Below are 14,424 nucleotides of genomic sequence, written 5' to 3'. Positions count from 1 at the left end.
CAAACATTGACCCACGTCCTATGTGATGCCTGTCAGTAAATCATCTCTTTAAATTAACAGAAATCACAGATATAACAGGGTTCAGGTTAAAAAAAAAAAAAAAAAAAAAAAAAAAAAAAAAAAAAAAAAAGCACCTGAGGAGAAAAATATCAAGCACATTAGAAGGGTTACACTGCAGCTAACTGATATTCTCCATGATCTATAACAACATCATCCCAAAGAATCCTCATTACTCTTTGTTTGTTCACTGAGAATATTCTTGAGTATGTTCAGAGCACTTTTCCTTCCATTCCATTGCAGGAATTCCCTCATAATTACCAGGCAAACAGAACAGTCATCATGCTCAAGTGATGAGCATTCCTGGCAACAACCCAAGGAAATACTAATTCTCTCTAAGATGGTGATTTCAGAAAACTTCCTTTTGCAAAAATGCCAGTTTCCTTAAATTAAAAAAGAAAGAGAACATACTTTCACTTTAGATTTCTTCAGTACTTTGCAGGCCTGGACAAAGCCCATGATAAATCTGTAGCAGCTTCAAAATTTTAAGGCAGGAGCCACAACAAAGATGTTCAGTCCTTCACCTTCAGACCTCAGACTGAGAGCTGCAACCCAACATGGATTTTTAAAAGCGCAAGTTTCTCATTTTAATGAATTTAATTCTCTCCAGTCTAAAACAAAAGCGATTTTGCACACTCGAAATCATGAATGCCTCTTTGTTCATGCTGCTGTACCCAGGCTGTCTCTGTTTGACAGCTTTGCATTCTGTAGCTATGCCAGCACATTTTCCCCGTGTGTGTGTTTGCACTGCTCCGTGCACTGGCTGCAGGCGGCTGCCTGTCTTTTTAAACAGAGCCAGCTGCCAATGCAGATGTTCCAGTGAGTACGTGCAACACGTGCTGCAGGCAGAGCAGCAACTTCCTGAAAACTGGAAGGGTCAGGGCTCTGCTCCTGGAGCAGCCTCCAAGCTGAGACACCACCAGCCCCGCTGAAACCCGCAAGGAATGGGATATCACCCGCAGTTTTGGGATCCCAGTGCCCCCCGCTCCCCGCAATCAAACATCTCAAACATCTCATTTGCAGGAATAAATTAAGAACGTGCCTCCTCTGTTTCCCTCCATTGGGTTGGTTCATTGCCTCAGTCTGGTCGAGAATTTCACATTTTACTTTAACTCACAGTGTTTCTGTCTGACTTGCTTGAAACTGTTTCTCGTTCTCTCTGTCGAGCACCGCTGTGGATACAAAGCTTTCCTATGCACATCTGACACGTGAGAAAGTTTGTTCCTCTATTTAGGACACGGTGGGATACAGTTTGATAGAAAGAACTCCGTTTCCCGCATAGACTCTATTGTGGTAAGCCAGAAAACTGCAAAGGGAATTACCCCTTCAGGCCTTTTGGGACGGTGCAGTGACCCGGGCAGGAGACACAGAACCTCAGCCCGGGGCTCCCGCGGATACAGCAGAGGGAGCGGGGCAGAGCTAGGGCGGGCCCGGAGACAGCGGCTTGGAAGCCGGGGGTCCCGGAGCCGGCGGGAAGCTGGTTGGAAGCTGAGGATCGCGGAGCTGAGGAGGCTCGGAGCCGGGATGGTAACGGGAGGGGCCCGGAGCCGGCGGGACGCCGAGCAAAGAGGGAACTGCTAGCCGGGGCGGTTGTAGCCGGGGAGATCGTAAACCGGGGGGCTGTAAAGCCGGGGGTTTTGTAAGGCGGGAATCCCGGCGGTTCCGGGGAACCCAGGCGGGCCGGGCCGCGTCTCCCCGCCAAGCTCCCCCTCAGGGGCGGAGAGCGCGGCTGTCGCAAAGCGCTGCAAAGCGCCGCCAATCGCGGCGGAGCTGCCGCAGGGCGCGGCGGCCATGGCGGCTTAGGGCCGGTGCGGCGCGGCGGGGCCGGGAAGGGCCGGGCCGGGCCGGGGCTCCCCCGCCGCCGCCCATGTGGCTGCAGCAGCGGCTGAAGGGGCTGCCGGGGCTGCTGTCCAGCAGCTGGGCGCGGCGCCTGCTGCTGCTGCTGGTGCTGTTGCTCGTGGTTTACTGGTACCTGGGCGCGGCGCGGGCGCGGGGCGGGGGGCGCGGGGCCGAGCCCCGGGGCCCCGCCGCCCTCTGCGTTCAGGCGGCCGCGGGAGCCTGGCGGGCGCAGACCCAGCGCGGCGATGCTCTGCCTCTGCTTGAGGAGGCGGCCGGGGCCGTCGGGGCCCCGGAGCTGGCGGTGGCGGGCAACGGGTTCCTGCTGCTGGACGTGTCCGCCGGGCGGCTCTGGGTGCGGCCCGCGGGGCCCGGCGGGGGCCCGGCGCTCGCCACCGAGTACCCGGCGCTGGTGCGGCTGAGGGCGCTGGGCGGGCGCGGCGAGGCGCGGGCGGCGCTGGCGGCGCTGCGGGACGGGGCCGTGCGGAGGGTGCGCTGCGTCCAGACGGGGCCCGGGGCCGGCACCGGGGACTGCGTGACGGTGCGGGAGGAGGTGGTGGCTCACCGGAGCCGACCGCATCTCTACCTGCAACGCATCCGCATCGCCAACCCCACCGAGCGGGTGGCCGCCTTCGAGGCCTCGGCCCCCGCCGACGCGTCCGCGCTGGGTGGGCGCTTCGCTACCAGCCTGGAGAAGGTGGAGGAGCGACAGTTCCTGCTCTCCTCCGGCCGCCTGCTGCTGGCCGGCAGCCCCAAGATGGTGCTGGTGGTGGTGGCTGCCAAGAAACTCGTGAGCCGGGTGCAGGTGGCGCCCAAGTCGCACTTTGACGAGACCGTGCTGTCAGTGGTGTACACCTCGGAGCCCATCGAGGTCTCCAGGCTGGAGGAGACCTTCAGCAAACTGAAGGAGGCAGCCAAGAAAGAGATGCTGGAGGTGATGAAGATGGGGGTGGAAGATCTTTTCCAGGAGCACCAGCAGACCTGGTCTGACTTGTTCATTTCAGGTAAAGAAAGTGATGCTCAACTTCCATGGGGTTGTTTTGGAGGGTGGATGAAAGCTCAGTGTCCTGGTTGTTGTGAGGTCTCCTGAGGCTCTGGTCTTCCTGTTGGGTTGTGGGATATAAAAACAGTGTTCCTGGTCTGGAAGCCAGCTTGCCTTACAAAGTGCAGTACACTTGACTACACATAGGAAGTGACAGAAGAACATTTATAATCATTATTCTGTGTGTGCTGCTTTTCATGGCTTCAGGAGCTTCACTGATTTGTCCTGCATGTCAGTTGGAAATAAAGTTGACCTTTAGTGATAAAGATTCTGCTTGGAAGTTAAGGGTTGTTCTACAAAGATGCTTTTTCGTAAGATTTTAATGTCTTACGTAAAAGAGTAGCTGACCAAATAATGTAGAACTTGCTATTTTATAGATAGATTCTGTTCTTTTGACAGATCATTCTTGCAGAGTCATGATGACAGGCCTGTAATGCATCTGTATATTAAATTAGCTTTGTCTTTAGTGGGAGCTTGGCTTTCAAACTCCCAAGTAGCAGAGAGAGTATCTTCTTAGACAAACACAAGGGAACATTTCACTTTGGTGTTTTATGGACAAAGGTTTCTTAGATGTTATAGAGAACGCCTGCATATTGAACATCAATGTGCATGTTTGATCTTCTTTTCCTCCTAGCTAATTTCTGACTATTGGCTGTTTCCTTTTGCTACAGGGATTGAAATGAGAAAGATCACAGATGCACACACCCCATCCAGCGAGATTGTCAACATGACCCTCTACTATGTGCTGTCAACTGTGCCAGCCCCCCTGCTGGACCCTCTCCTCGGTGGGGAGGACAGGGAGAGGATTGAAGCCAGCCTGAACTACGCTGACCACTGCTTCAGCGGCCACGCCACCATGCACGCCGAGAACCTGTGGCCACCAAAGCTGACCAGTGTCACGCAGATCCTGCAGCTCTCAGACCTCTGGAAGCTGACTCTCCAGAAACGGGGGTGCAAGGGTCTGGTGACAGCTGGAGTCCATGGACTCATGCAGGGGATGGTGCTTAGTTTTGGGGGTCTGCAGTTCACAGAAAACCATCTTCAGTTTCAGGCTGACCCCGACGTACTTCATAACAGCTATTCCCTACGAGGGATCCATTACAACAAGGACTTGATCAATTTAGCTGTTCTGCTGGATGCTGAAGGAAAGCCCTTCTTGCATGTGTCTGTGAAGTTCCAGGACAAGCCTGTCAGACTGTACGCGTGTGAGGCAGGCTGTATGAACGAGCCCGTGGAGCTGACCTCGGAGGCACGAGGTCACACCTTCCCTGTCATGGTGACTCAGCCCATCACACCACTGCTTTATATATCGACAGATCTAGTCCACTTGCAGGACCTAAGACACACACTCCACCTAAAAGCTATTCTGGCTCACGAGGAACACATGGCCAAGCAATACCCAGGCTTACCCTTCCTGTTCTGGTTCAGTGTGGCCTCTTTAATTACTTTGTTTCACTTGTTTCTGTTCAAACTCATCTACAATGAATACTGTGGGCCGGGAGCCAAGCCACTCTTCAGGAGTAAGGTATAAGGCTGCTGCTTTTGGCTGCTGTGCATGAGTGTTGTCAGCCTGATGGCGTGTCAGCTGTGCCTGGGCACAAGTCCTGTCTTGGACTGTGATGATTTTCAGACTCTCTTCAAACAAGCAGTCTGTGACCTCTTCTTGCAAGAAGGAGGATTAGGGCAGGGATTGGAGCAGTAGGGCTCACAGTCATTAGAAAAGATAAACTCATCTGTCCTTAGACATTTGTGAGGCTGCAGGTAGAGGCAAGCACAGCTTTCTGTCCTTTTCCCACACATCAGTGTAGGACATTGCTTGTTTCTAGGCCAGCAGTTGCAGGTGTCATGAGATGATGCTTCTTGTTATTCAGCACCAGAAAACCTGTGAGACAGCTGCTGTACTTGTCTGTACTGCTGTGTGGAGACCTGCACGCCTGCCTGTCTGCTCTGAATGTGATGTGTCACCCAGAAACACCCAAAGGCAGGCTGGTGTTCTGAGTGAGGGTTCTGACTTGCTGGGACTCGTGGTGCACGTTCATATTACAGACACTGTGCAGTCCTCCATCAAAGCACACTTACCACCATCACTTTGGGAAGATGCCGAATTGGTGTTTCTCCCAGTCAGACAAAATTCAAAACTGTGTTAAGGAAAGTACTGAGTGCTTCTTACTGTGAGTTGAAGGTTCTGGCTCCAAGCTCTCATGCATCTTACCTGGGTGTAGAAAATTTCAAGTTTTGAGTTGCCGTGGAAAACTTATTTGCTGTAAAAACTTAGCACAGAATAGACAGTAGATGATGAGTTCTGGTCTTGGTACTGGAACTTTCTGAATGTGTGTTGATATGAAGTGGAAATGCAAGACCAGACTGGATTTGCTGTGTGAGCTAGTTGTGCTGCTCAGAGGCTTCCCTCCTGAGGGCTGAACAGATGATAGTTAAACAGAGCTGTCAGAGGAAAAGTTCTAGCTATAGATTGCACTGTTATTCCAAATTATAAAATCAAATTCGATTTTGGATAGCTAAGGCTGAGCAGAAGGTGTTGAACTAAACATGACATAAGCTGGTATGTATGAGGTGTTTAAAATGAGTTGGAATTTTCCTTGTCAGCTCACTGGTTTTGTCCTTTTGAGCACTGGACATCGAGCCTGATCCCAGGCAGGTCTGAATACCTGTGATCCAATAAAACACTGAGTGGGAGGTGCTTGTAGCCAGCCAAACTAACCTAGGAGGAGGTAGGATAGAAATGTCTGTCAGACAACTGCAGTTACAAGCCTCTGATCATGATCAGAACCTCAGTGCAAAGGGAGGAAGGGGTTAGGAGGTGATGTCAGTTATTGTGTAACAGCTGTGCCCTGACATGCGCCTGAAATGTGTCCTTGGGATGATGTAATTGTGTCCTTTCACTGTTGTCTATCCAGTTGCCTTTGTCATCTCCAAGACTTGCCTTCTGCCTTTTACCAAGTGACTTGTTAACATTGCTGCAGGTGACTGTCCCCGACACTGCCCGCTGAAGTGCCCAGAGGCTTCACAGCCACAGCGCGGGCCTGACCTGGCCACTCGTCCTCCTGGGCACTGCGGAGCAAACAGCTCTGCTGCCTCGTCTTAGCTGGACCTACTTCAAATGAAGGTGATGCAGAACTTGATTCCAGAAACAGGGAAGAAGTGAAAGGCAGCTGAAGCTCAGAATCTCTAGCAGTAAGCGAGATAGATGGTCTTGAAATAACACCCTGTTCCATTAATTGAATGGGAGCATCCCCGCGTCCAAGTGAACTTAGTCTCGCTTTCAGCCTCCATTTGCACAAGACTCCTGGCATTTTTGCAGCTGAGGACAAGGACCATTTGAAAGCAACAATCCTTTTGTGCCTTGCTATGACAGGAATCCGAGACTTGGAAGGTGTGGTGATTCAACAGTTTATCCCAGAAGCTTGTGTAAGAGATGTTTCCTTTCCCTGTAAGCTGTTCAGCTCCCTAGGAGTAATCCATTTGGTGAAAATACTTGAAGATATACTAAGTCCTTTGATATTTTGATTTTTTTTTTTTTTAATTCTACAGAAAAATAAAGGATGATTATTCCCTTCTGAGAGTTAACTAGAAAACTTTAGTGTAACTTCCTTTCTGGTATACAGTTTTTAATTTATTGCTTGAGGGCAGGGTGAGTATGTTAATTTTTCCTCCACTTCAGTAACAGTCAATTGAAGTGTAGATCTCTTAAGTTCTTGTAACAGGTTTTTCAGCCTTTATGACTGTAGAGTGCAAAATCAATTTAATGAAATTTTCTGGATATACACTTGGAAATGCTGATCTACAGGTTTCCTATTCTAAGCCTAATGAGACTTTGTGCATTGATTTGTTTTGGCTATGGGGAAGACATCCCACTTTCTAGTGACTTACAGGTTGTTTGGTTTTAAAATACCAAAGTTGTTGTTTCTAAATAAATATCTTTCAGTCTAATCTGATTGTTGAAGTGTGGCTGAGTTTTTTGTTGGTTTTGTCTCTGTTCTCCTGCCTTTGCCCCACACCCAGTTTAGATAAGCAGAGCCTTATGTTGCATCTGTGGCCAGTATTGACTGCAAATACAGTGTGGAAAATAATCTATAAATGGATATAAGCCGGATATAAGACGATTCGGAAGGACAACAAGTGACAAAAACCCACAGGGTAAAGTTCATCTCCTTTTCCTTGCTCAGTATAACCGTGTTCTGTCCTGAGGACTGAAGGTCAAGCTTTACTTTGAAGAACACAGAAACAGTCCCAGGGGACCATCAAGCAGCAGGTTTAACAGCCAGCCAGCAAGTGCTGAATTTGTCACAGCTGCTAGTCCCCAGGAAAAACTGGGTCAGGATTTAACTTAAACTTTTCAGAGGGGTTACTGTCTGGTTTCAGATGAAAAACATCCCTCAGGAAAGCAGATTTCAGTGTCTGTAACATTTCTGCAGACAATTCCATTTACTAACACGTATATCAGAGTTACTGCCCTTCAAGGGAATAAAGACAAGGAACAGAGTCCATTGTAAGTTGTACACAGGTACATTGTGTAATAAAGGAGATACTTACTATTGTGCTTTAACAGAACACGCCAGAAGCTCCTTCTCTTTCTCACTGAAGTTCCACGAGCTGCTCAGTTTCTGTGAAACATCTGGCATGAAGATGATAACAACTTCCAGGGGGCTATTTCCAAGTCACCATGGTATCAGCTGGGGGCTGAGCCATTTGATGTTCCCTGGCAGAGCTGCCAGCAGCATGACACCCATGGAGTCCAAGGGAGGCTGTTAAGGCCTGGAAAAATGGATAAGCTACCATCACATAAAGCATGAGTAGAACAAAAACCAGAACAGCTTTGAGAGTGTTTTACATTAAATGTATTAGGATTCCTATAAGCATTTCCTCCATAATAAAAGAACTGTTTCAGAATTCCTCTGTGAAGAAGGGGAAAAAGAAACAGGGTTTCTCTGTTTACAGTATGCAGAGAGAGCAGAAGGTTATATTTGTGAAATGCAGAAATGCTTAAAGAACTAAACAAAATTCCATGTTTGCAAGCACACAACAAACAAAATAGTAAATGACCATCCAAAATTTATACTTTTAGTTGGAATTCAGTGAAAATGGTAGTGACATGGAAGTTAAACTGAGCAGCATAACATGTTGTTTAGCTTGTAAATTCAGACACTAAGAAAAGGGCCAACAAATTAATGGAAAAAAGTTTAGAATCTCAATTTTGCACTGTTAATCCTGGTTTCTGTTTTTGTCAGATAATCAATACAAGATGCTGGAATGGGGTTTGGTTGATCCAATTTGCAATTCAAAATGCAGCTTTCTCAAGTGCTATTGTCTGGGTAGGAAAATACATTCTTGAGAAGCAGACAAAACAGCAAAGCATTCTATATTTCTGCCCTCCACATGTGTGCTCCAGGCATCTTTCATCCAAAACAGCATCTACTGCTGAATGGAAGCTCTGGAGATCAGGGATTCCGCTGCTTGTTAATCCTGACATTGAACATTAGATTTATTTCAGCATTTTTGAACCCCTTGTTTGGTGTCTGTGTACGACACAGCTCTGGTTGCAAAACTGGCATTATGATATTTGTTTCCTTTCTACTAAGTTTGTTCCCTCTGGGTGTCCTGGCTTACGGGATGGAGATATTTGTTTTTCAAATAACCAGCAACAGTTTTTCAATGGTTGGTGGATGGAAAGGTGACAGAGGATGGAAAATTCCTCTTGTGGATTTAAAAAAAGAAAGAGACAGGGGTAAGCATTGATATCTAGTCACTGATCTCAAATGTCAGTAATGAATTAGGACACTTCCTTTTGTGGCAGCATCTCCAGAGGGGTGTAACTGCCTGCTTTGTCCTGTGAAAGTGCTTTGCTCTTTTTCATTAACAAGCTCACAGTGTGTTACAGCACAGGTCAGCACTGCTCTGGGGTGGACACAGGCTCATTTGCAAGGCTGCAGGAACCCTGGTCTCTCCCAGGGCTGTGCTGTGATCTAACAAAGGGAAATAGGAAAGGGAGGGACTCTGACTCACCACAACATACCAGGATTTCTGCTTCATCATGGACAGCTGGTTCTTTGTATGGCTTGAAGTATGTTCCACTTCAAAGTGATTGCAGTCTGGTTTATTGAAGAAGTCTGACATGCTAAAACACATGAAACTTGACCTGGGAAGGAAGACACAGGTTTTCAGTCAGTACAGTGTGGTAGGTGCCATTCAGTTACACACAAAAAACAAAAGCAGACCCCAGACCCAAATAAAATCCCAAGCAATTGCAGAATTGTACAATAATTCAGGTAGGAAGGGAGCCTCTAGAGATCAACTAATCCAACCCCACCAACACATCTGAATTTATCACTGTCCAAATATATCAGACACTTACTGCTGACACACCACCAAGTGTTGGAATAATTAATTTAACCTTTTCCTTCTGTGAACAGTTTTGTTATGAACTTTAAAGGCAATGGAAATGCAAACAACTGCTACAGATAATAAGCAACTAATCTGGAATTCTTTTTAACCAAGTTGTTTATATAGCCTGGATCCAAGGTCCACCTAAATGGGGAAATTTTAGCAACTTAAGTATATAAAGAATTATCCCACAGTGACACAAGTTTTCCATTGGTATTGGAATAGCTCTGCATTTTAAGTGATATGTCCCAGAGATAAAGGACACTATAAAATGGTGTGGAGTTGAGCCTGCAGCACCCAGGAAGTGGCACCATGCTTGGACTCCTCTTCGCTGTGTTGACTCTGGCACCTGCAGGTATGTGTCCAACTCCTGCTTCAGTTTTTAAACAAAAAGCTGATTCAAATCTAAAAACAACTTTCCTTTTCTAGAAAAATTGAACATTCTGCATCAAAGCAGGACAAAAATACAGCATAGGATGTTCATTACAAGGGTCTCTCAAAAGAGTAGCTGGGTGCTATGCTATTTCACAGCAAACAGATTTTTTTTAAACACACATCCTATTTGTATGTCTTCTAGCCTTTGGCTGCGGGGTTCCTGCCTACCCACCTCTTGTGTCCAGAGTTGTTGGAGGGGAAAATGCAAGACCATACAGCTGGCCCTGGCAGGTTGGTCATTCTGTGCTTTCCTTGGAACAACTGGGGCTGTGATATCTCTGTGCAGCACAACTGAACAAAACCACCTCTGAAATTCCATTTGATGCATCTTGCCTGACATGCCTTAGGTTTTAACTCTTCTGTTCTGATCAATCCTAAAGTTTCCAGTCTTTTTACGAAAGCTCTGAGTGTGCTGCATTTTGCTGATGATGAAGGCTCTTGTTTTAAGCAAAGTAGACTTGGGCTATTTAAGCAAGATGTATTTTAAAAATCGAGCTTTGGATGATAGTGAAGGAGGGAAAACTTTTCTGTGGCCAGGAGTTGCAAAGTTCAAAGCCTTTCACCATCAGCAAGTTATGTAGGTGCAGGAACAAAGCACGACAATGAAAAATGAATAAACAAAAGCCTGAGCCTTATTTGGTTCCTTGATCCCAGGCCTCCCTTCAATACAATTCCAACGGGAAGTGGCGTCACACCTGTGGGGGAACTCTCATTGCCACCAACTGGGTACTGACAGCTGCCCACTGCATCAGGTAAGTCATGAAGATAAATCTGACCCAGGAAGCAGCACATGAGCAGAAAGAGAGGAATGAAAATTGTATCAATGCCAGTTCTCCCTTTCCCAGTTGAAAGTTCTGAGTTTTGCATCGTATCTTTTGATTAAAAGTCAGGAGAATGACATCTCATTATTTTCTTAATGTAAAAGGGGAAAAAAACCCACTTACCTGAATTATATACTCTTAATTTTCCATAAATGAACTACAAACATCCTTCTGTTTTCATGTTGGTATTAAAATTCAGCTGTGTTGCTTGTTTCTGTAATATACGTGTCAGTGAGATCCACAAATAAACTAACCGATCCACTCCCCGAAGAAATAATCACAAATATTTTGAATATACCAATCATTTTCAGTAAACTTTTCATATTATGTGGCAGTGTAAAAAGAAATTATCAGGTACAGCAATGTCATTTCATCATCAGAACTGTTTCCACAAATACAACCTCATTTTGCTCTGGTAGCATTTGGTTATTGTAACATTAAGTTATAGCAAATATTGTAATATGAAACATGAAGAATTGGCTGCATGTTATTATTATAAATCCTACATATTACATCTATCACACAGTTGTTTATTACTGAAGTTATTTACAGCTGTCAAAAAAAAAATCCTAATTGTTACTGCATTGAAGAATATGAGCTGAATCCTGCAAAGATTGGAGGCACCTTGAGTTTGTTAATGGAGCCTTGAGCAGGAGTTGAGAGGACAGCTTAGAGATGAAATGATTTTGAAAGTCTAGAACAATCTTTGCCCTCAGCAAAGACTGGCTCAGCTCCAGACAAACCATGCCTGTGATGAGAGATTACAGTCAAGGATATTCTTATTGAATCTCTCAGGAGTGAAAAGATGCAAATGCCTGAGCAGCAGCTGCATAACTGAGTGTTCATCCCTTTCTTGCCCAGTTCTTCTCGGACATATCGAGTGTTTCTTGGAAAATACAACCTAGCAGCTGAGGAAGAAGGATCAATTGCGGTTTCTCCAGAGAAGATCATTGTTAATGAGAACTGGGATCCACAGGAAGTTGCAAATGGGTGAGCTGGTAGCAGGTATTTTTTCAGTTTTTAGGTGGAGGGTAAAAAAATCAAAGTGCCCGAATCCCACCCACCAGTCCACGAATTTCCCCATCGCTTTAGGGTGCAGGAATCTTTGCTGCCTGTGCACTGGCCTTTGCTCCCTTGCTTCCCTTCTGCATAGGCCCGGTGCTGTGTAACTGCTGAGTACTCAGCCTACTGTGCCTTAATCCATTTTGCAAACCTTCCCTTTCTCTCTCCAACGCGTGAATGCCACCACAGGTACGACATTGCTTTGATCAAACTCTCCGAGCACGTCACCTTAAGTGACAAGATCCAGCTGGCCTGCCTGCCCCCTGCCCAAAGCATCCTGTCCTCCAACACCGCCTGCTACGTGACCGGCTGGGGGAGACTGCAGAGTGAGTACCCGGGCATTTGCAAAACCACGGAATAAAAAATAAAACCTTTCAGAAGTGCCTTCTCCTCTGAGATTGACAGCAAAGATCATTGATGGTGCTCAAGATCCCCTCAAAACTCAGTGTAGGGAGGTAATTTATTATATTAGGCCTCCCTTCACTCACACATTATGATTTTTCACTTTCAAGTTTATTATCCTTGTAACAGAGCTGGTAATGGGTCTGAGGGGCCTTTACTGAGCTTTTAGGAGCTATTGTAATGCAAATGTTAATAGTGTGCAGACAGGTGCATTTGCTAATCCCAACACACCTGCTGAATATCTGAAGACTTAAGGGAATAGGTGTGAAGAAAATCTCAGAGAATTGAGCAGAGGTGTCAGCTTGGCTCAGGAGACAATTCCTTGAGGGATAAGTAAATTGCAAACTCCTGAAAAAAGAGTAACCCTCTATTTCTCTAACAGTTAGACATTTCTTAATGGAATGCAAATTTTTAGTAAGTTAAGGTGGATATAAAACAATGGAACTAAGGGATGTTCATACCTATAACAGCTTCTCCTTTCATATAGCTCCTATGGAGTGTTTTACCTGGAGTGATGGTACCCAGATCCCAGGAGAAATTTAGCAGAGCGGTTTTATTCCTCCTTCGGTGCCAGCTGATGCCATGAGTCTGTGTTTCTGTTCTCTCTCAGCAAATGGACCCCTTCCCGATGACCTGCAGCAAGGCCTTCTGCTGGTGGTGGATTATGCAACCTGCTCCAAACCTTCCTGGTGGGGAAAGACAGTGAAACCCAGCATGGTTTGTGCTGGTGGGGATGGAATCATCTCCAGTTGTAACGTGAGTCCACTCTCAGGGTTTAGACAAACACGGAAGCAAAGGTTAAAAGTCCCAGAGGGGGGCTGCTCACGCTCTGACCGTTCCTCTTCCTCCCAGGGGGACTCTGGGGGCCCGCTGAACTGCCAGGGGGACGATGGCAGGTGGGAAGTGCACGGCATCGTCAGCTTCGGCTCCTCTCTTGGCTGCAACTACTATCATAAGCCGTCTGTCTTCACGCGGGTCTCTGCCTACAACAGCTGGATCCAGCAGGTGAGGAGCTGGGAGCTGCTGCACACCACAGACACCTGGCCTGGGCTCCTCTCACTGGGATTTCCACCACCTGCTAAGGGAGCTCTATCACCCTTGCTTTTTATCTTATTTTTTCTGCCAGAGTCAGGATTAAATGCTTGAGACGGTGTTTCGTGTTCGGACGCAGATGTTTTTAATTCTTATTTCTATTACAGTCTCACAAGCCACGAGTTCTACAAAACTTCTAGTTAACAAACTAAAAAATGACCTCCATCTCTTTCTCTATAAGGCCTTTTAAGGATAAACTGTCCAATTAAGAAATGACACCTACATTATTTTTACCTTTAACTCAATAACCAACCACCCATGGCCCGCAATGTGGATTTTTCCACCCATGGCCTGCAATGCAGATTTTTCTAACCAATTACAAAATCCCACCCAGACCCCTGAAGAAGAAGGTGAAAAAGGAGGACTGGCCTCCACCCTAAAACCTCTATCTTGCTTTATATATATATATTACTATATTCTAAACCCTTAAACTCTAAGTTATCCACCATGTGATATCACACACCTCTATTCAAACGACACACCCACAATCCCAGCGCTGTCACTCAATTTTGGAAGCATTTTCCATGGCCTCAGATCAGATGCAGTATTTTCTTGGGGGTCAGTGCCTGCCAGCACAGAAAGCCTAAAATTCTCAGTGCCCAGGGTTCCAACATACCACTCTTGATTCAGCCCTTACCAATTGAAACTATCCTCCTCTGAAACTGATTTTTTTCCATTTTTTTTCACTTATTTAGATAAGTTTTGGTAATAGGAATGCATTCTCCCTTTATCCTAGAGCTTTATTGTAGTCATAAAAATTTACAGTATATTTCAGAAGTGATTACTCGAATTTGCATTCATCTATACACTGATTGTTGCAAAAGGTAGCACATACAGCTCAAGTCTGGAATGTCAAACACCTTTTAATTTAATATCAACTTTGACTGAGAGAAGCAAAAATCTTATTTCAGTTATTTAAATCCTGTGACTTGGACACAACACATACTGTTCACAAATTCCTGCATCTCATGATCTGATTTTTTGTTTGTTTTACGTTTTTGTAGGTTATGGCAACAAACTAATCCAATGAGAACGGGATGAGAGACGCCAAGAAGGGAAGCAGCCACAAACAGAGCCATAATCACGGAGTCATAATCACGAATAAAGTCATAATCATGACACCTTCGATAACAAAGAACTGGGAAATGACACTTTCAACAACACAAGCATTAAACCAAACACTAGCTCAATGAAAAGTACTTTTTGCAAGACGAAAACAAAACGTGTCTCTGTCACTTCTTCCCGATTGTTGGCCAGCCCCGAGCCTGTATTTGGGGA

At 46.0% G+C, this 14,424-nt stretch overlaps 2 protein-coding genes across 2 annotated transcripts; both read left to right on the top strand.

Annotated features, from left to right (window-relative positions):
- Positions 1-1,885: 1,885 nt before the first annotated feature.
- On the top strand, positions 1,886-6,888 carry KIAA2013 (KIAA2013 ortholog). Its single transcript, XM_040084726.2, has 2 exons — positions 1,886-2,897; positions 3,607-6,888. The coding sequence occupies exons 1-2, from the start codon at positions 1,925-1,927 to the stop codon at positions 4,464-4,466; spliced, it is 1,833 nt and encodes a 610-aa protein (XP_039940660.1). The 5' UTR covers positions 1,886-1,924; the 3' UTR covers positions 4,467-6,888.
- A 2,758-nt stretch (positions 6,889-9,646) lies between these two features.
- Positions 9,647-14,246, top strand: LOC120762316 (chymotrypsin-like elastase family member 2A). Its single transcript, XM_040084621.2, has 8 exons — positions 9,647-9,689; positions 9,912-10,000; positions 10,424-10,521; positions 11,452-11,580; positions 11,842-11,978; positions 12,665-12,810; positions 12,907-13,059; positions 14,151-14,246. The coding sequence occupies exons 1-8, from the start codon at positions 9,647-9,649 to the stop codon at positions 14,166-14,168; spliced, it is 813 nt and encodes a 270-aa protein (XP_039940555.1). The 3' UTR covers positions 14,169-14,246.
- The last annotated feature ends 178 nt before the right edge of the window (positions 14,247-14,424 follow it).

Source organism: Hirundo rustica, chromosome 22, assembly GCF_015227805.2.
Source record: "Hirundo rustica isolate bHirRus1 chromosome 22, bHirRus1.pri.v3, whole genome shotgun sequence".
NCBI lineage: Eukaryota > Metazoa > Chordata > Aves > Passeriformes > Hirundinidae > Hirundo > Hirundo rustica.
Note: the sequence above shows the minus strand (reverse complement) of the source record. Positions and strands in the feature narration are given on the sequence as shown.